The sequence below is a fragment of the Aulonocara sp. 'chitande type north' Nkhata Bay genome, linkage group LG18 (assembly GCF_057382095.1).
Source record: "Aulonocara sp. 'chitande type north' Nkhata Bay isolate Kocher_YH1m ecotype deep benthic linkage group LG18, A_spYH_male_GT1.1, whole genome shotgun sequence".
NCBI classification, from domain to species: domain Eukaryota; kingdom Metazoa; phylum Chordata; class Actinopteri; order Cichliformes; family Cichlidae; genus Aulonocara; species Aulonocara sp. 'chitande type north' Nkhata Bay.
In genome coordinates, this window is record NC_141361.1 from 6,181,154 (window position 1) to 6,201,797 (window position 20,644).

At 41.4% G+C, this 20,644-nt stretch overlaps 1 protein-coding gene and 2 non-coding genes across 3 annotated transcripts in view; 2 read left to right on the forward strand and 1 right to left on the reverse strand.

Moving 5' to 3' along the window:
• Positions 1-5,842: 5,842 nt before the first annotated feature.
• Positions 5,843-20,644, forward strand: part of LOC147307848 (inactive double-stranded RNA-specific editase B2-like) — a 37,428-nt gene continuing 22,626 nt past the window's right edge. Inside the window, exon 1 of the mRNA XM_086272815.1 lies at positions 5,843-6,038. Within this exon, the coding sequence (XP_086128941.1) occupies positions 5,948-6,038 (91 nt within the window). The 5' untranslated portion in view covers positions 5,843-5,947. The remainder of the gene's footprint in view (positions 6,039-20,644) is intronic.
• trnal-aag (transfer RNA leucine (anticodon AAG)) lies at positions 6,748-6,829 on the forward strand. Its single transcript has one exon. It is a non-coding gene; the product is annotated as a tRNA-Leu (tRNA).
• On the reverse strand, positions 15,817-15,898 carry trnas-uga (transfer RNA serine (anticodon UGA)). Its single transcript has one exon. It is a non-coding gene; the product is annotated as a tRNA-Ser (tRNA).

Below are 20,644 nucleotides of genomic sequence, written 5' to 3' on the forward strand. Positions count from 1 at the left end.
AAAGTCAGAAATAAAGGAACCTGAAGGGTATAGAGACGGATTAAGGGGAAAGAAAAGGAAGAAGCAAGACTAAAAAGGAAGGAAGGAAAGAAGAAATTTTATAGAGAAGGAAAAGGAGGAAAGTTAGGAAGACCATAGGGAATGAATGAAGGAAAGGGAAGAAACAAGACAAAAAGGAAGAAAGGAAGAACAATAGAAGGAGAGGTAGAGAAACAAGAAAACAAAGGAAGGCAGAAAGGAAGGATTGAATATGTATTTTATTAAATGTGTAGGACGCACTCGTGCTGCTCATCACTATGAAACACAACAAGCAGCATTAATGAAGGATAGACTGTATCTAAACAATGGACTTAGCTTCAGGTAATGTAACAAATTACTTTCTATCACTAAAGTTTTTAAATGTTTTTAAACGTTTTTAAACTCTAATGAGTAACATGTAGTTACTGCTGACTGACTCCCTCGGTCTCTCCTTTTTCCTTGTTCTAGAGTCCATTGTTGTTTCCTCCAATTAGAGTCCTAGATGCTGAATTATTATTATTATTATTATTATTCTCTCTCTTTTTTTTCTTTTAGACAAACCTGCTGCATTCTGCGCTTGAGGCCTTGTTACAGTTTTCATCTTGTTTTCCACCCACCTGCCTTTTCCCTGTCTGAATACCAGGTCTCTTTAGATGAAGCGTGACAACCACTTTGCGTAACGTCAGCCTCGTGGGATCATTAGTGTGAAAATAAACTTTGTTATTTTGTTTTTTTGAGGGGGGTTTCTCTTTATTTCCAGCTCCCGTGTCAGAATGCAGAATTTATAGTCTGCATAAAGACTGGAAGCACTGACAGCTAGGCTGGTCCCCAAAGAGCGTTATATATTATCTCTTGCTAAGAAAGAGAAAATAGCGATGAAAAATGATGAATTGATGAGGCTCAAGAAGATCTCACAACCATAAATTTGAATAAATCTTACATATTGATCACCTGATTGTCTTTGGATGTGCAAATCTGGCTGATTTAACCTCTTTAAAACTGTCATGGGTGACACAGAGCATCATTAGCATCCTTTAAAGCAGAAACTTTAAAGAAATGTTATTACAGCTTTCCAGTGCATATGAGATTCACGTCACCCAAACACAAAAGATCCCAGAATGAAGTTACAACTGCAGCTTTACCAGTTCCATGTCTGTCAGATGCTGCGGGCGTCACAGAGTACAAAGCATTTAAAGTCATGTTCTGGGGCAAAGTCAGTAAAATTTTCCTTTGAAAACATTCACATTTGACTGTTGACTTTATATCAGCAATGTTTTCATGTGACCACTTAAAATAAGTTGAGATTCAGTAATACTTCAAAGTAAATGCCTAAATATGGTCCCAGAGGCATTTCATGGCGTTTCTGATCCGCTGACAGTTTAAAGATGGACTGTGATTGACACTGACATCATCCATTTATTTTAACTCTGTGTTTTGAAGCCTCGGCTTTGGAGTTTGTTGCTTCAAGCCAGAAGTTACCATATTTGGATGAGAAGGTACAAATGTATCCTTTAACAATGCCCATTTTGGTTCGTAAGCTGTATTTTTATATGTGCTTTAAAGTCCTGAGTTTCCTTCCTGGTTAAGGGATTCCCAGGATCGTGCTTAAAGAAGCTGGATCCTGGGAGCTACAGGGAAATTTTAAGCAGACATATCAGTTTGAAAATACAGCATTCATATAGTACATAAATGTATTTGATTGTGAGTCATGTCACGCCAACTTTTCTACATACAAATGAGAGAAACCCTTCACCTCCTCTCCTGCTGAGCCACACTGATGGAAGAAACTGTACACAGTCGTATAAAAACACAGCAGTGGAGCTTCGGGAGTCAGCAAGGTGAACGCTACAGAAAATGTGAATCCCAGAAGCTCGACACGTGGCGATAAACAAAGAGGAAGAACACCTCGTTATAGAGGAGGGCTGAAATGATGAAGTGTGATAGCAGCAAGAGCTAAGTGAAGGTGAGGAGCAAAGCAGAGGGGATGAGTAGATGCAGATGTAACACAGTCAGATTATCAGTTTGAGGAAGTGATTGACGGGGATTATACAGCCATTGTTAATTGAAAGTAAGGTTGAAAGGACAGGAAATGAGAGGGGATTATGCAAATGAGACATTATGATGCAAAAGAAAGCTTCAAATGTCTTTTTAGATTCATCATTATGAATAGAAATGTATTTTTGAGCATATGTTAGTATTACGGGGGGTTTGCAGTGGTTCCCAGTCGCTTCCACTTTGTTATAATGCTGATAACAGCTGATTGTGGAACATTTAGAAGTGAGGAAATTTCATGGCTGGACTTGTTGCACAGGCGGCGTCCTATCACGGTAGCACGCTGTAATCCTCTGAGCTCCTGAGAGCAACCCGTTCTTTCACAAATGTTAGTAGCAGCAGTCTGCATGTCCGGGTGCTTGATTTTATACACCTGAATTTGATGATTTGGACGGGAGTGTGAATACCTTTGGCAGCTTAACGTATTTGATATATCACCGATTTTCACACAGGACGCCTTCCTGCTTAGTGTCACCTCCCGGTCTTGAACCAGAGATTGTTTCACATGTTTGAACGTGAACGTTTTAACACTTGATCCTTTTGCATTTGGGTTTAAAGTGCTCCTCTGAACCTGCTCATAAGAAATACTGACGGTGCTTTGAATTCAGCGTTGGCAGGTCTCCTCTGTCTTTTAGACAGCACAGCATTGTAAATACACCTTGTCTCTTTGCCTTTTTTTCCCTTTAATTAGGATACAGTTTATGCATACATGAAAATCTTTCATCCTCTGCCTCTTTCTCACTTCCATAGGGTTGGTTTTGAAGCCTGCAGACCTCAAGCAGGAGACACAAAGCAGATAAAAGTGTAGCACGACGAGAAGCTCAGTTTGTCTCCTGCTGTTTCTGAAACAACACAGCGGGAGCAGCTCGCTAACCTACATTTCAAGCTTCAATGTTTAATATGTGCGTGTGTGTATTAAGTGTTATATTGTTGCATGCATGCAGTATGCATAACTGTCACATGTGCAGCACAGTCCATATTTATGTGTGGCCACTGCAGAGTTCTGTGCATTGGTCGGTCTGTTTTAGGCATTTCACGTGTGCTCTAGTATTTTATAGTATGTGCTTATTATTAATTTATCATTTTCTATTAATGCTATGATTTCTGGATGTTTTTGAGTAAATGTGGAAAACTATATTACAAATCTGAGACTGATAGTTTATTTAAAGCCAGAGATTTAACATGTTTTAGCGCTGTAACCATGGGACTAGCTCAGAAACTTATAGGGTTTTATGACTTCCTTTCCACCTACATGTAGAAGTGGTTTCATGCAATCCCCCCTAAAAAAAACCCCAATTTGTATCTAAAAGTTGGCACAGTATCAGACCTGGGTCCAGAGCTGGACCACTGACATCAGTGACCGTGGGAGGAGCTACTCCAAGAAATTCACCAGCAATCTGCAGATTTTCATCACTCTTAAATTACTTAAACAAACTGTTTTCACACTCCAGAAAATTTCAGGGGAGTCACGTCTGCATATTTTCAAAAATTGTCCTTTTCTCATGTGAAGCACACAGCAGGAGGGAGTCTGCTTCAGCATTCGTGTAGGAGCCGTCTGGATAGAGCATGTGGGACGCGTAAACTCAAAAGCAGCACATCAAATCAAATCAAATCAAATCAAATCAAATCACTTTTATTGTCACATCACATGTGCAGGCACACTGGCACAGCACATGCGAGTGAAATTCTTGTGTGCGAGCCCCACAAGCAACAGAGATGTGCAAACACAACAACACAAACGAGCAAAATACAAGAATGGCCAACCTGAAACTAATAAATATATGTACAATATATAATAGTATATGCATTTCTGGATGTGTATACTAAATATTTTCCTACGTGTGTGTGTGTGTGTGTGTGTGTGTGTGTGTGTGTGTGTGTATACACATTTTTACAAATTAAATAGTAAAAAAAAAAAATAATAATAATAATAATAATAATAAAATATATAAAATATACAGAGTTGAATATGTGCAAAACAAGTGGCATTTATATACAGTGTGGAGTGCATAATGTTGAAGTTCCAGTAGTGAAGCTGAGGTGTCTATGACGTGTTCAGCAGTCTGATGGCCTGATGGAAAAAGCTGTCTCTCAGTCTGCTGGTACGGGACCGGATGCTGCAGAACCTCCTTCCTGATGGAAGCAGTCTGAACAGTTTATGGCTGGGGTGACTGGAGTCCTTGATGATCCTCCCCGCTTTCCTCAGGCAGCGCTTCCTGTAGATGTCTTGGAGGGAGGGAAGCTCACCTCCAATTATCCGTTCAGAGCACCGCACTACTCGCTGGAGAGCTTTGCAGTTGTAGGCGGTGCTGTTGCCATACCAGGTGGTGATGCATCCAGTGAGGATGCTCTCAATGGCACAGTGATAGAAGGTCCTGAGGATGCGGGGGCTCATGCCGAATCTTTTCAGTCTCCTGAGAAAGAAGAGGCGCTGCTGCGCCTTCTTCACTGTTTTGTTTGTGTGTACTGACCACGTAAGATCCTCAGCCAGATGTACACCAAGGAACCGGAAGCTGCTCACTCTCTCCACAGCAGCGCCGTTGATGGTGATGGGGGTGTGTACTTCTCTGCACCTCCGGAAGTCCACTATCAACTCCTTTGTCTTTGCGACGTTGAGGGTGAGATGGTTGTCTTGACACCAGTGGGTCAGGGCGCTGACCTCCTCCCTGTAAGCCGTCTCATCACTGTTGGTGATAAGACCCACCACTGTAGTGTCGTCCGCAAACTTCACAATGATGTTGGAGCTGTTAGTGGCTGTGCAGTCGTAGGTGTAGAGTGAGTACAGGAGAGGGCTCAGTACACACCCCTGTGGAGCACCAGTGTTCAGTGTGATGGGGGATGAGGTGATGCTGCCCAGTCTGACCACCTGGCGTCTGTCAGACAGGAAGCTAAGGATCCAGCTGCAGAGGGAGCTGCTCAGTCCTAGATCCTGCAGTTTCCTGTCCAGCTTCGAGGGAACGACGGTATTGAATGCTGAGCTGTAATCTACAAACAGCATCCTCACATAGGTGTCTCTCTTCTCCAGGTGTGACAGGGCAGTGTGTAGTGTCAGGGCTATGGCATCATCAGTGGACCTGTTGTGGCGGTATGCAAACTGTAGAGGGTCCAGTGAGTCGGGTAGTGCAGAGCAGATGAAGACCCTGACCAGCTTCTCGAAGCATTTGCTTACGATGGGGGTCAGGGCTACAGGTCGCCAGTCGTTCAATGAGGAGATGGTGGAGGATTTGGGTACAGGGACGATGTTTGGACTAGATGCTTCTCTCACATTGGCTCAGTCTGACATCACACAGGTTAGAGACGGGCTGATGTCCAGTGTGACCACATTCTCACGTGCACCTCAGTCAGAGGATATGTGGAACAGTTCAGTGCAGCGGAGCAGCTCACGTGATGTTCAGTCCTCAAACAGCTGGTTTCTCTGCTCTCTTTCCACAGTCCAACGACATGCATGATAGGTTAGTTGGTGAAAATGATAACTTTGAATCCTCTGACCACATGCTTCAAATGTTCTTCATCTTTCTCAGAAACACTCATATTCCTCTGTTTTCTCCCCTAACATCAATATTCTGATGCTTATGTTTGGTTGTAGCGTTCAGACACTAGTTCAGCGCCTCTGTATGATTTACAAAATGTGCCACTGACCACCAGCTGATGCCACCAAACTCAGTGATGCTGAATCACAGCCCTTTCTCTCCTCGTGATGTCACAACCTCAGCAGTCGCCCGCCTCCTAAAGCCGGCAGCGGGAGAGAGAAGTCAGTCACTGTGCAGGGCTTCCCGCTGCAGAGCTGCACTCTGATTCATTTGTTTCAGACCAGCAGAAGAGAAGAAGCAGCAGAAGGACAAACTAGTATAATAACAGAGGAAAAAACATCTCCTGAATGGCACCGGGGACCTGCAGCAGAAACATGGAGCGGTCAGACCTGAAAGGAAAGTCTAAGAGGAAGAGGAGGAGGAGGTGCAAAGGCAAAGGTGAGTCGAGCAGCTGTGATTGTTGAACTTTATGTGGGAAACAGATGATGATGCTGACAGTTATTTGTGGCAGTATTCAGTGAGCTTGGGTCTTTTTTACTCCACTGATGAAATTCTTACACAGGCTTTGTTTTGCTTTGCCGTTAGAGTTACTGCATTACATTACATCACTTACAGCGAGTGCATTTAGGAAGAGATGTTTTACAATTTACCACAGTCCACCTGCTGTATTTGTGAGTTCAAGAAGAGCATTTACAGGAAAAATAACGCTTATTGCTTTAGTCTCTGCGTTTGGTGATGATTTCAAGTGTTTGGTTTTCTGCTAACTTGAGCTTTGATTTGGTTTTGTCCTTCGCTGCTTCTCTGTCTTTATGTGGGGATTTTCCTGCTGTCTCTGAGTTTTGAATCCTTGTTTGGGTCTTTCTTTGTTTTTGGATCTTGTTTGTGGGTCCTGGCTTGGTTTTGTTATTTTGGGGGTTAGACTGAATTTTAGCTGCAAGCATAGTTTCAGAAATAGTCAGTTGTTACCACTGACAGACCTTTTGGGCTGTTATGAGACTTTTTTAGATATGCTAAATCCCACATGAAGGTGTAAATAAAAACGAATTTAAAACTTCTGGACACCTGGATATTAAGAGCATGTTACAGGGATAGAGCTTTCTCGTTGAGGTTTAACCAACCAACAGATGGAAATTAAGTGGAAATCACTGGTAGTGTGGCCGAGTGGTCTAAGGCGCTGGATTAAGGCTCCAGTCTCTTTGGAGGCGTGGGTTCGAATCCCACCACTGCCAGGCTTTAGTGGCTCCACATGTTCTCCTCCCAAGCTGTGAATTGAGTTTTTAAACTGGTTATATACTCTGCAAATTCACATGAGAGGAGTGGGCTTGGCAGCGCCTAGCCAATCTAAAGAAAAAGTTTCTTCTGTCTACAGTAACTGCTCCCTGTGATGGAAATTGCTTCAGTTTGTCAGCACATCAAAGTGAAATGAATTACATTGAACAGGTTTTTGTTCTGTCTTCTAGTAGCTGTAGTTCCAACTGGGTAAAAGAGACTTAAATGCAGATTAGAATCACATATAAAAAAAAATTTTTTTTACCTGTTGCCAATCGACAACGGTACCGTTTGCCCTTCATTCACTGATTTTAGTAAATTATGGCTTAACAATCTATATGATACATACAGCATGCTGTAAGGAAAACAGTGATTTTAAACATAAACGCTGAGCGTACCCTGCTCCTGAAGGTTTAAGTTTGTATTCTTTCAGCTGCGGTGTGTGAATAAAGATTAAATATAAAAGTGATTTCATACCTGTTGATCTTGAATCTGTAAGAAATGACCTTCCTAGTACAGAAAACCCAGGATTGATCCTGAGGTTATCCGGATAAGATCCTGCTTCATAGTACAAACTTCTGCTGTGGCGACGCCTTAAGGTACACAGACTTTACAGGCTCTACATCAAGCGGGTCACTGACAACCTGTTATGAGGAATGGATTTTTGATATATCAATAAAAAAAAGGCTTCGACCCTTTGCTCTGCTAAATTTAATATAGCATATTGCAAAAGCATTGCTATATTATATTTGCATTTGCTTAGAACACAACGAACCCTAGCTCCGACCCTAAGTAGGCCATGGTGACCTGGTGGATGTGAATCAGTCTTATTTTGGGATTGGAAATTGAAGCACTGATGCAGACACTGGGATTGTTTCTCCCTCTGGAGCAGTTAAAAAGTCAGGGATCATCTCATCTTATTAACTGCAGTCAAACTCAAACTTCAGCTCCAAATGATGCTAAAAATGCTTTAGTCATCCCTTATGGTCCAGTTGGTTTCTGAGTGATTAAGTCAGGTTGTGCAAACTTCATTCATCTTTATAGCACTGGAAATCGCTCATTTTTAAGCCCATGAATAAAAACTTTACGTGTTTTTATCACCATAATAATCTGCTCGAAGTGCCAATGCTAACACATATATATAGCAACAAATGCAAATAGCCTGAGCTAAAGAGTATTTATAACTGGTTATTTGTTGGTTGATGTGTTGGATTCGATTTTATTAAGATCCGTGTGTCTGAATGACAGAACAGCGAGATGTCTGCGTGCAGGTTTAATGTTCCTGTCAGACTGATGACAAAAAGTCTTCCTGAGGTTTAGGAGCTGGTGTAAAAAGCCAAATTGGTGCAGTTGCTATTTAACCACATGACATCAGTCAGGACATTCACATATCTGCCCTGGTGATTGTTGTTTTCAGCTTTAATTATTGTCATCTTCAGTTGGTGGATGTCTGCAGAGAGTCTCAGGTGTATGCTCCCTCTCTGTCTCCGTGGTTCAGACTCTCCGGAGAACCCTTTCTGCTTGATTTGTTTGTTTGCTGTTTTTGCTCATTCATTTCTGGGCTCCTATCAGCGTTTATAGCTGTAACACAGGATGAGCCAAACCCAACTGCTGATCAAGCAACAAAAATGTGAACAATGCAAGCATGGCAGCGCGGTGCATCTCAGGCATGTTAATCAATTAAAGAAACCAAAGACGAGATCCTCTGCTGCCAAAAATGAAGATGTTACAAGAAGAAGGAGTTACAGGAATACAGCTGCTGCCACGGCCGACTGCGACACCATCACCTCCGTTCATCGCCAAAAAAATAAACACTTGTGAGGAAGGACAGAGGCGATTGTGACTCAAAAGTGTCAATGAAGTTTTCAGTTTGCTCCTTTTTCCACTTTCTGTGTCTAAGAAGTCCCAACGTGCAGCCAAAAATGTTCACTTTCTGTTTACTCGTGTGAGTATAAATGTCTCATCAGGATATGAGCTCCGATAATCATAATTACAGTGGTCTGACCAACAGGTCAGCCTTTTAGGATTACACTGGCATTGTTCTGCACATGATAATCCTCGGTAAATGCTGCAGATTACTCCATGATGGCCACGGTATTAAATCCAGCAGTTATTCAAAGTGCGCAAAGCCTTTTCCACTTTCATTAATGACCCGTTGGCCTTTTTTGTGCATCAAAGCGTGCCCTCTACGAAAAATAAATGCCTCCAGAAAATCATTAGTCCCCACAAATCCCACTATTTTCGGACCACAATGCACTCAGCTAATGCTTCCACAGTATCCAACAATGAGCTGTACTTTAATGCCAGCTGTCATTTTAGAAACAGAAGGTGGGATCTTTTTCTCAAATGGCAAACGTCTCCACTTACAATGGAGCTCTGTGAGCGCGCAGCAGGAGGGAGACTCGTGTCGTGCGACTGCTGTGCGCTCAGTAATTCAGCAGTGTTTGAGTTTCTCTGTTCTTCTGAGACTGTGAGCTTCTAGACAGCTGGATGTATAAGCAAACTGTCACTCAAACAAGTAAATGGGGAGGGGGAAAAGAGGAAGTAATCACATGGGATTACCAAGCCTTTTCTGTTTACAGTGTTACAGAAACATCAAATTTAATTTAAAAGGAAGTTGAATGTTTTTCTGAGATTTCCCGTTTTCCTTTAAGTCTCTTATAAAGTCTTTATGTGCATTAAAAGGTGAGAGAGTTCAGAAAACACTGCTGCTGAACTCTGCGGGAACATTTCCACATGACTGGCAGCAGCGGCTAGTTTGGCAGAGCCGATTCCTCCCTCACAGTTTGGTTCAAACATGAACAGCCATTACGCATCCACCCATATGTGAGGGTTCACGTCGTATTTTTCATCATCGGTTGGGTGAACACGAGGCTCCGCGCACACATTTGTCTACCTTCCAAATCATGGTGAGAGCACAGACCCGTTTCTAAAAGGTGCTGGTGACTGCATGGTGGACTGGATGTTATGTGGACTGTTGTTATGTTCTTAGTCATTAGTTTCAAATCTTACTGAATCCAACATCCATCTATCGATCCGTTATCATCAACTTATCCAAAGCAGCAGGCTAAGGAGGATATTCACGACGCCCTTCTCCCCAGCAGCGCTGAACAGTCCCTCGTGGCCCCCAAGGCCTGATCTCACCAGCAGGTTCTGGGCTTGCTCCAAAGTCTCCTCCCTATTGTTGTGTGCTCAAGAAACCTCTACTGGCTCCTTCCAACATAATGGAGTAGTTCTTCTCTTAGCTCCCACCGGGCGTCCAAGGTCCTCAGCCTGTCAGCCTGCCTCAAAGACAGGGAAACTCATTTCAGGCACTTGAATTCACAGCTTTGCTCTTTCTGTCATTTTTTAAGATTGGATGAATGTTTGGAGCTCTCTCTTCACCACTTTAGCCGAGTATAATGCCTCCAATACTGCTGATGCACCAATCCACGGGTCCACCTCTCACTCCACCCTCCCATTAGTCATGAATAAGACACTTGAGTATCTTGCTTTGGGTTATTTCTCTTGCCCAACTCATAATGATGATGCTGGATATTTTGTTCCTTTTAAATATTTTGATTTAAATGACTGTTTTAGCCTAATGAGAGTTTTTTATGGTGTGGAGTGAAGGTGGTGGAGAAGATGACCCAATTAGACAAGAAGTGAAAGCCAGGGAGGGATACACAAGGAAAAACAATTCCAAAATAAAACAGGAAGATATGATAAACACAAGGAGAAGACGGAGGGAGGGAAAGGCTGGAGACACACAAAATAATAAATCCCAAAAAAATCCAGGACCATGAAATTTATAAACCGGTGGGTTTCATATCGATGACATCTGTTTTTATTACACAGATCAATAGTCACACATGACACTGAGTACTGCACCATATTGTAGACCCCTAAATAAAGTCCTGAATCTGCAAATGAGCACAGCCCCGTGGAGCAGCACTCGCAGCTTATTCACCTTTTTCTGTCCCCATGATTAAGGCACTCAGCTGTCACCTATATTCCTCCACAGGGAGGAGGTTATTTTGAGATATTTTACAGCAGTTTCAGGAGATCAAGCGAGGCAAAGTAAAAGTCAGAGAAGAGAAATAATGGGAAGCACAATTATGTCAAAAGATGCGCAAAAAGCTCAGAAACAGAGAGACAACAAAACCAGCAGGGTAGTTTTCAGCTGCATCGGAGTTCACCTTGAAATAAAAACATCAGTGAGTTGATTAAAGAGGGAAAAAAATCAAGAACATGTCAAGAACTTTCTAGATGCAAACGCTGTGAGGACCCTCTGAGCGCAGACTGCAATGAAATTACTTTGTTAATCTGGATTTGTATCTGTTTTTTGTCTGGATACAGATGAACTTTTTGGGGGCATTTCAGTAAAAATAAACTGCCATTTGGCTGTGAAAAAAAAATCCCCTTCTGTTGCCTTTTCAGTCAAATTAACAAACTGTCATTTGTTGGCTGCAAAGTCTCGTTGGAGAAATGATTTGATTGTCCTGCTTTTAGCGAGGATTATGATTCTCCGACATGCGACAAACAGCTGCTGTCTGCTACGGCTCTGTGTCATGACGTGGCGTGTGTTTGGCTATATTTGTATATTGGATGCGTTTTGGATAAGTGAGCTCCATCGTGCAGTCAAACTTAGTGGGGCATGTCAGTGCGCAATTTCACTGATGGATTCTTCAATCGCCACACTTCTCTGGGGCTTGGGCTTTGTGAAACCATTAGCAATATGGTTTGTGCGCCCATTTAACTTAATTGCAGGGATGCTCAGCGGGTAAAGTGTGGCCATAACTCTGCAAGCGTTAGGGGTCCCATCTTCTCTGCAGCTTGGAAGGACAGCTGAGTTTTGATCCCCAGTGGGGCTGAAGCAGTGACAGAATAAGATAGTCACTAATATTTTTATTGCAAAATCCAGAATTCTTATTTTTAAATTGCACTTTTAATAGTAAATTATAAAATAAAAATAGCAAATGTGATTAACTTCAGGCTGACAGTGCTGCAAAAAGTATTTGCCCCCTTCTGGATTTCTTACGTGTTTTTTTGTCACACCTGCGTGGTTCAAATGATCAGACAAATGTTCTTATTTGACAACAATAACCCGAGTAAATACAAAATGCAATGAGATGAGATGCAGCGAGAATTCCAGGGATTTAAGTAAAGGTTGTTGAGTTCTGGCAGGTAAGTGAAGATTAATCCTTTCCTTAGAGGAGCAAACCAGCCTGAGACAGCAGGTGAGTACTAAACACAAGAGGAGGTCTTCAGCCAACCGAACACGAGACTGCAAGGCAGAAAAAAGGCAACGTTAGGAAGCACACAAGCATGACTGAGCCCGATCACCACAACAATCTGGCAGAGAATGGCTGCTCGAGCAGGTGCTCAAGTACTGGCAGGTCATGAGCAAATCAGAAACATGTGTGTTGGCTGAAGAGCAGGAAACTGAGAGACCCTGACAGTTGGTGGAGTCCAAGAACAGAGGCTTGGACTCTAGACTGAGGCAAAGTGGAAGTCACAAAATGTTAAATTCTGTTCGAAAAACATGGATGCCACTGTTTCTAGAATTAAGAGGAGAGGGAGCATTTGGCTTGTTATCAGCTGGTATTGGAGGTCATTAGTACTTATGGAACTGGCAGCTTGCACATCTGGAAAGGCACCATCAGCGTTGAAAGGTATATGCAGGTTTTACATCAGAATATGCTCCCATCCAAACGACACGTGTTTTAGTCGAAGGCTTTGCATCAACAAAACTATGCTAAACCAGCTGAAAACATTTGGTGCAGCGTGAAACAAACAGAACAAACAGGACCCCTGAGCAGCTGGGTTCAATCGCATTCTGCCTTCATTTAGATTTTACACAGAGTCCCAACTTTGTTACAATTTGATTTGTATAGACACAGAAATGTAGGCTGAGACAACATGCCAGTTTGATAGAATTTAGGATCATATTTTAAGGGAACAAGAACAATAACATAGTTGCTACAAAAAGGTTGTGTATGTATTAAAGACGTGCTTCAGGGGAAGACAAAGATTTTAGATGCTTATAGAATAAAACTTTAGGCTCTCCTGTTATCTGTGCACAGTGATCAGAGACATCTACAAGGAATGGTGATGATATTTTCCAGAGATCTGATTGGTCAGTAGGCGGTGATTTCTTACCTGATCTTTAATCTAGAGCACAACAACACTGCTCCAGAGATTATATCTGCAGCATAAGTAACCATGGCGATGTAAGTATGACATAGCAAGAAGTAAACCGTCTCCATAACAGCGAACACCCAGGGTTAACCCCGAAATCACCTGGATAATCCTGCTTTGTAGTACAGACCTGTGGCTGAGTTAAAGCAGCCAGACTTACCCTGTGCAATGACCCCAGAGAGGACTCAAACACAGGACCAGGCAGTCAGAGGAAAAGCACTAAATCCTACTCTTTAATCCAGGCTAATGTCAAAAAGTTAAAAGGGCCAAAAATCTGACATAAACATCACAAGGAATGCGACTGGGACTAACAGGATGCAAAAAATACACAGAGAGAAAATGGAAACACGAGGAAAACGGTGGAAAACTTGACTGTAATGAGAATGAGACAGTCTGATGGGGAATAACGGGGAGCATCAGCTGATTGACAGCAGGTGAGGATGTCTAACTACAGTGCAAAACAAGCAGATATTACAAATTAAGTCAGGACCCAAACCGGCCCCAGTTAAGACCAAATGTGGCCCAAAGATAAAGACGCCCTGCACACTTTAGCCAGATGGTTTATAAAAAAAAAGTCTAATCTACAGAAAAAAATGATATATTTCTTTCTTACACTGACAGCAACATTAGATTTAACCCACTCATTTCTCTGACTACACTTGGGCCTCGATAAACTAACAAAACAATTAAGCGATTCTCCAGCTGTGAGCCAACAAACACGGCTCACAGTGAGAGATAAGCACCGCCTAATCATTCAAACTGATGAAGTGACAGCGAGTCAGCAGGCGAGGGCATTAAAAGCTGAAGCGAGGCCCATTGGAAGCAGGCAACAGGCTGCCATAGATTACTGCTGCCACTGTTATTGTCTCTCGTTTTAGTTTCATTGCACATCACCGTATGTTTCAGGCAATAATTTCATCACTCGTTTCCAAATAATGATCATCAGCTTGTTGATTTGAAAGCAGACGTTTGTTCCCTGAGTGCGATGAGATGAGACGACGTACTGAACTAAACTTAGGCCGGAGAGAAGCTTTGCAGCCTGTTCTCGCTGTGTGGGGAAGAAAATGGTATCTGACATGGATCTGTGGTGAAATCGCAAACACTTAGCTGCAATGTTTTAATTAGACAAAATGGAAAAATGGGTTTGAAAGCCAGCACAATACATTTGGAAAAATGCAGTCAGCTTGCTGCTATTTATTAAACTTTAGATAAAGATTTTAAACTGTCTTTGTGCTTTCTGCTCTTCTTGACTGCCTCAATATCATCAGTGAAAATATGCAGAAAGGGTCCAAAAGCATTTTATCTGGATTTTGTAGATGTGTTTATCATTTTTAATGGAGATTTGACGCTTGGTGTACTCACCAGGATTTCTTAAATTCGAGTGAGAAGGATGAGATCAAGAACCAGTCAGAAAATTCCCAAACCAAAGAACTGTGAGGTACTGGACTGACACACACACACATATACCTTCAGACACCAAGTGACTTTTTGCACAATACTCAGTGTTTTGCACATTTCTGTTGCACTGTTGTGTCTGTATCGCTCTGTTCTGTCTGGTGTTGCACTCTCTTTGTTTTGATTTTTTGCAATTTTTGCACACTTGCACTTTATCTAGTCCTGTGTTGATTGTTTGTTATATGTCATATGTAGCACCATGGTCTTGGAGGAACGTTGTGTTGTTTCACTGTGTGCTGTACCGCTGCACATGGTTGGAATGATAATAAAGCCACTTGACTTGACTTGACTAATGAAGCTAACACAGAGCAGTCTGGATACAACTGTAACTGTGTGTGTTTAATTCTTTTAGGGGGTAAAAGTAAAGACATTACTTTTACTGCAGAAGCCACAAAATGTTAATGCCCCAAAACCCAGTTTTTATTGTTTCTGTCATGAGTTTTATTTGAACAAATGTCAGAGCAATAGCATCAAGAAACAGCTACAGTTTATTTTCCTTAAAAAATTAATTCAACTTTATATTTTCATATTTTTCACCTGGTTCTCCGTCACCTGCAGTGACTCCATGTCTCACCCACAGTGGGCCTCGCCCCACAGTTGGAGAACCACAAAGTTAATCACAGTGGTGCACATCCCAAAAAGTTGATTCTGTTCATCTGGATGTAGCGTTTGCAGTGGGAGAAACGTTTCATCACTCATCCAAGTGACTTCTTCAGTCTCAGCTGACTGCAGGTTTCCCCAATCTTATAAACAGTACAGTTGCACAATGACTGAAACCAGCCCACTGAATGAACAATGGGCTGTGAGGTCCGCTGCTTGATTATTAATATGCAAACTGTCATGACCATTGATCAATAGCCATGAGTACCATTCACAGAGTTCACAGCTGCAAGATGGTGAAAGATGTACCCTTAGGCCCCCTCATCAGTTCAGAGATGGTCTTTTACATAGATGGTCTTGGATTTATTTACCTGGATGATTGAGCACACATCAAGACACAGTGGTGCACTTTTTTTTTCAAAATGTGAAAACTGGTAGTTTTACATCTAATAATACCAAAAGTTTTCATTGCATTTTTAACTATTTAAAATAATTTACTGAGGAGGAAACACTGTATCTTCACACCTTTGTTCCCACAAGGAAGCCTCAAATGGTTATTCTGATTTGACAACACATTTTTATTTGGGGCCAGTTAGATTTTAGATTTCTTAGTTGATGTGACAAGACAACACATACTGTGTCTGAACCACAGCTTCCCACTACCTCATGGGTACGTGGGTTAATCTGGACATGGTGCCAAAAAGAAGCGCTTCGCTGTGAGCAGGATTTGAACCTGCGCGGGAAGATCCCATTGGATTTCAAGTCCAACACCTTAACCACTCGGCCATCACAGCTGCTTCCTTTTGCTTCTTTGCTTTAGTTTTTGCATGTATTGTGACACCACCAACTAAATCATTTCCACTGATTTCTGCAGTGAATTTTTTCACTTGTCTCTTTGCATTGTCTCCACCTGAATCTCACCTTTTTCACAGCACAGCTTAGGTTTGCAAAGCTGCATTTAAACAAACCACCTAACCCTTTTGCACAGACAATGTGCAATACTGTGCTAGACCTTGGAGGGGTGATGATCTGGACTTGCAGTTTTTGAGGCAAACATGAACTCTTCTGTATACCAAAGTCACATGAGAAGCCATCTGTCTGACAGTCAAAACGTGGCCAAAATTGAGTCATGCAACAGCACAATGATCACAAGCACAGCAGCAAATCTGCAACAGAATGGCTGAAAAAAGAAAGAAGGTGCTGCACTGACTGAGTAAAAGTCCAGACCAGTGGTGCAACCTTAAGCAAGTAGTGCACCAACAGCCATACTTGTCAAAAAGATCTTTGGCTTTAAGTTCAGGCATCTACAAATACAGCCTGAAAAGATTGTGATGATATGTTTGGTCGTGGTTATATCTACTAACGACCCAATCAAAACGCAGCGTGAGACATGCTGATTAAGACGTAGCTCATTTGGATAATGATGATGATGTGTAATATCATCAAACGTCTAGTTTCCAATTCTGTATCCATCAAACGTAACGTCCTACAGGTTTTTAGATCGACGTCGCACACTGAAGTGAAATCGCAGTGTGCTCGAGCCTTCAGAGGCAGATGGCTGTTTAACCCTGTGACGAACTGTACAGAGACTTTGACCACAGTGACTCACCTGCTGGTGGACAACAGCGCCGTGCTACGTTTGTCATTCACTTTGGTGCGTTAATCGCTGTTTTTCTGTAACTTTGTAGGAGTATGTGTGGGACGTGTGTTTGTGTGCATCTGTGTGAACAGCGCGCGTTGTGTGCAAATGTTTAGCTCATTGGAACATGCTGTCAGCAGTTTGCTCTCTCAGCCCGCCCACACGTGAACGGAGAGCTGATCAAAGCTGGAGGCGTTATCACAGCAGATTTTCCTCACAGGTAGATAAAAAGGATTTTTTTCTACTTTGAAAATCTAATTTTTTCTCAACTCTATAGTGTTTCTTCTTGTAATGAGCAATGAATTAGGTCATGTTTGAGCTCAGCTCTACTGTGCACACCTTCTCTTATCTCCTATAAACAAACTCTAAAATGAACATTGGTGGGATTTTAAGGAGGAGCATTTTGAAATCCATTTCATCGTTCAAAGACGCAAACAGTCTCTTTCCATCTTAAGAAACATAGAAAGAGACATCAAAACTAATCTTAGGCAACAATGGAATCTGTAGAAGCGCTCTTTTTCTACTGGATAATAAAAGAACTGCAAACTCTTCAGCATTTTAAAGGACAGTGACAGTTATCACAACTTTAGCCCCAGCACCAAAACTCAAGACTGCGCTGCTTCGGTTAAAACATCTCATATTAAATTAAACTTCAGCCGGTACACTGAACCACTAAAACAAACTTTTCTGTTCACGAATGTAAGTAAATAACTTACTTACATTACAGTTACAGTTATTACAAATAACTTACTCAAATTATCATCTTAATCAAAAATAACAAAGTGCTTTTCTATTTTTTTTTTCTTTGTTTTGTGAAATAGTACATTTGATAATTCATGAATAACAACAATAATTAAATTTTACTATTAAAAATTACAGAAACATAAAAAATATATTGGTGATTACAATAATATAATTAATAAATACAGTATAATGATTAACATACTTTTGAAACAGCTTGCACATTTGATTGGTTACAAAGTCACATGTTGTCTCCATGCAGGTCCATTGATTTGGACCTACATTCCCTCACTGAGCTTCCAGTCCAGCGCCGTAACCTGCGCTTGAATGTTGCATGTAAAGGCAACTTGTGAGGAAATCTAAAAAAACAATGATATATGTCAGTTTATTTAACTGCTCCAATGTGACAAATGGCACATGCAGTTGTAATGGATCATTACTTTAATGTCTGCTAGCAAAACACAGATGAAAGATAATACAGACTAGTTCTGCTGTTTAGAGTAAAAAATGAGGGTAGGACAGATAAATAGCATAAAGTGTGGGTGTAGCTTCTACCTTTTTTCTCTGGGACTTTAGAAGACAGCTGATGCATTTATGGTCATAGTTTCAGGCCATACTGAATGAAAATGAAGTCAGGTTAGTAAAGTTTTATCATTCTGTAAGTCAGAAAGGAGGATTATCTGGTGAAAATGGTTGAGTCCAGGATTTTCTCTATTTTCACTCAGTGGTAGCATAGTTGATGAATGTAGGCTGTAGAGCCTGGACCAAAATCTTCAATGCACGACTGCTTTTTCTTTCCTTGCTGCATCAGGAGGACATCTGGAGGTCACATCGTGCAAACAAACTTCTACTGATGCAACTAAACTGGATTTTGTTAGAAGCTCACCATTTCATGCTGCATTCCTATCAGCCTAAAGGTCACCCATGCATTGCATGTATTGAAGGTGTCTCCACTACTGAAAAAACAACATCTTAAGTCAAAATTTCAAGTTTTTTCTCAAACCTTCCAGCTATTAACATGTTTTTTTCTGGAACACCTCATAATTGCACAGTGCTCACCGGTAATCATGGCTTTAGAAAGTGTTGCCTGTTATAAATATTATTATTTTAACTTTAGCCACTGGGAACAGGATTCAAACCCGTGCAGTGAAACCCAACAAAAGTTCAAGCCGGAAACCCTAACAGCAGAACAACCACAGCCCTGAAGTCCTGGCCAAGAATGGCATACTTACTGTCTCATAAAAGAAAGACCAGCCTTTTTTCCTCTTTTATATTTGTACTGAGGCTCATTAAAGACAATAAAGTATAAAAGTAAGAAAGGAGCAGGAGCTTTAATAAAATAAGAAAAAATCTACTCTTACAAATTTCCTTCCTTATACCGAGTCAGTCGATAGGAAAATTAATCCAAAAAGTTTTCATATTTCTTTGCCCTTGAGAAAAGACAGTCCACATTACAAGTAAATGAAACCACTTGCCATTAATTATGCTTAGCAAATGAGATTATCCACAGCTGTCAGCCCACACACACAAACCGGACAGTGAGCGGGTGCTTCTTGCTTCCCCCCTGCCATGCCTAATTTCATTATTCTATTAAATAAGGTTCATTAACACCGGCTGAATGGAGAAACTTCCCTTCTTAAGCTTTGATAAACACAAGCAGTGTGCAATACGAAGCCACGCAAGCTTCCTGCTCTCTCTCTTTTTTTCCCTCTGCTGTTCTGCATCTTCCAGAACATTATGGCCTTTTGCGTGCAGGCAGCAATCATCTGAACGACTAACATCAGCATTTTCTTTTGCACTTTCTGCACCCACTGATGAATTTACCTCAAAGAGTGCAAGGACAGAAAAACCTGTGGTGGCTGAGAGGCTAAAGCGAGGTACAGAAATCAGCTGGATTATAACACCGGTGATGTGCGGCCCCAATATTTGATAGGTCGACCTCAACACATCTGCATACCGGTATACAATGACATATACACTAAGGAATGTTTTGTGCACTTTTGTACAATCTATAGCGACTGACTCTCCTTTGGATCCAGCCTCAGGCGGCCACGAGAAGAACTGTGGGGTTGTCTTATTGTTGCTGCTCAAGTGCATTATCACTTTTTTATCACTTTGGTATGACTGCTCCTTTGTCTTCATGTAAAAAAATCATAGTTTGTACTGCAAACACTTTTTTGACATAATTAAGTTGGATGACAAAGACTTCCGTGCACCCCTACCCAGCACCAATCCCCTCCAGTTATTCACCAATTTGTTCTTTGCTACATGCACATGCTCTCTAAAATCTGCTCACCTGTTTTGCAAAGCTCAAGCTGCACAACACCATCGTGTAGATCTGTTCATGTAAAACTTTAGAGGTAGATTAAGCAGACAGTTTGTCACATTGCAACTTGGATAACCTCTATTTAAATCAAGTGGAAAGTCTACTATTTCATTCACAAATGGGTGTGAGTTAATGAAGGGCTTTGTGGACTAGCGAGGGTGTGTTTTTGTGTCTATATCAGAGGATGTCAAGTGAAAGATGATGAAAAACGTGAAAATGGCAGCAAGTGTGGGAAGACGCGAGAGCTCAGTAGATACGACGCAAAGAAAAACAGTTATTAACTTCTTTTTTTGTCTGAAAATAAATGGTCCCATTAGCTGTGATGATGCAGGTCATTAAAACACCTCCAGCCTCCACCTGCCTTCAGAAGCACAGGACTCACATCATTACGTTCACATCCCATCTCACGGCTCTCATTCATATCATCCCACCACTTAATGGCATCACACGCCTAATATAACTGAAAGGTGGAAGGTTAATGCACAATAGTTTAGTGTGCACTCTTCATTATTCTAATGACTTTTAGTTTGCTTTGCAGTGCCCTCCAGAATCAGCAGTCACTTGGGGTAAAAATTAGGAAAATAAGCAGTAAAATTACCCACAAAGAAGTCAGAAAAGTTGCATATTTAATCTGACTCTAGCTTCTTTAATATTACTTTGTTCTCAAAAGAAATATCTCAGTTTAATGGTGAAATTGACACCACTTTTACTTGCATGGAGCACAACTAATTTCATATGATTCTCTGTAATTTGCAGCCATGTTCAGCTCATAATATTGGTTTTTAAAAAATAATTTTTCATTTCAGGAAGCCTTAAAAGTGAAAAATGGCATGT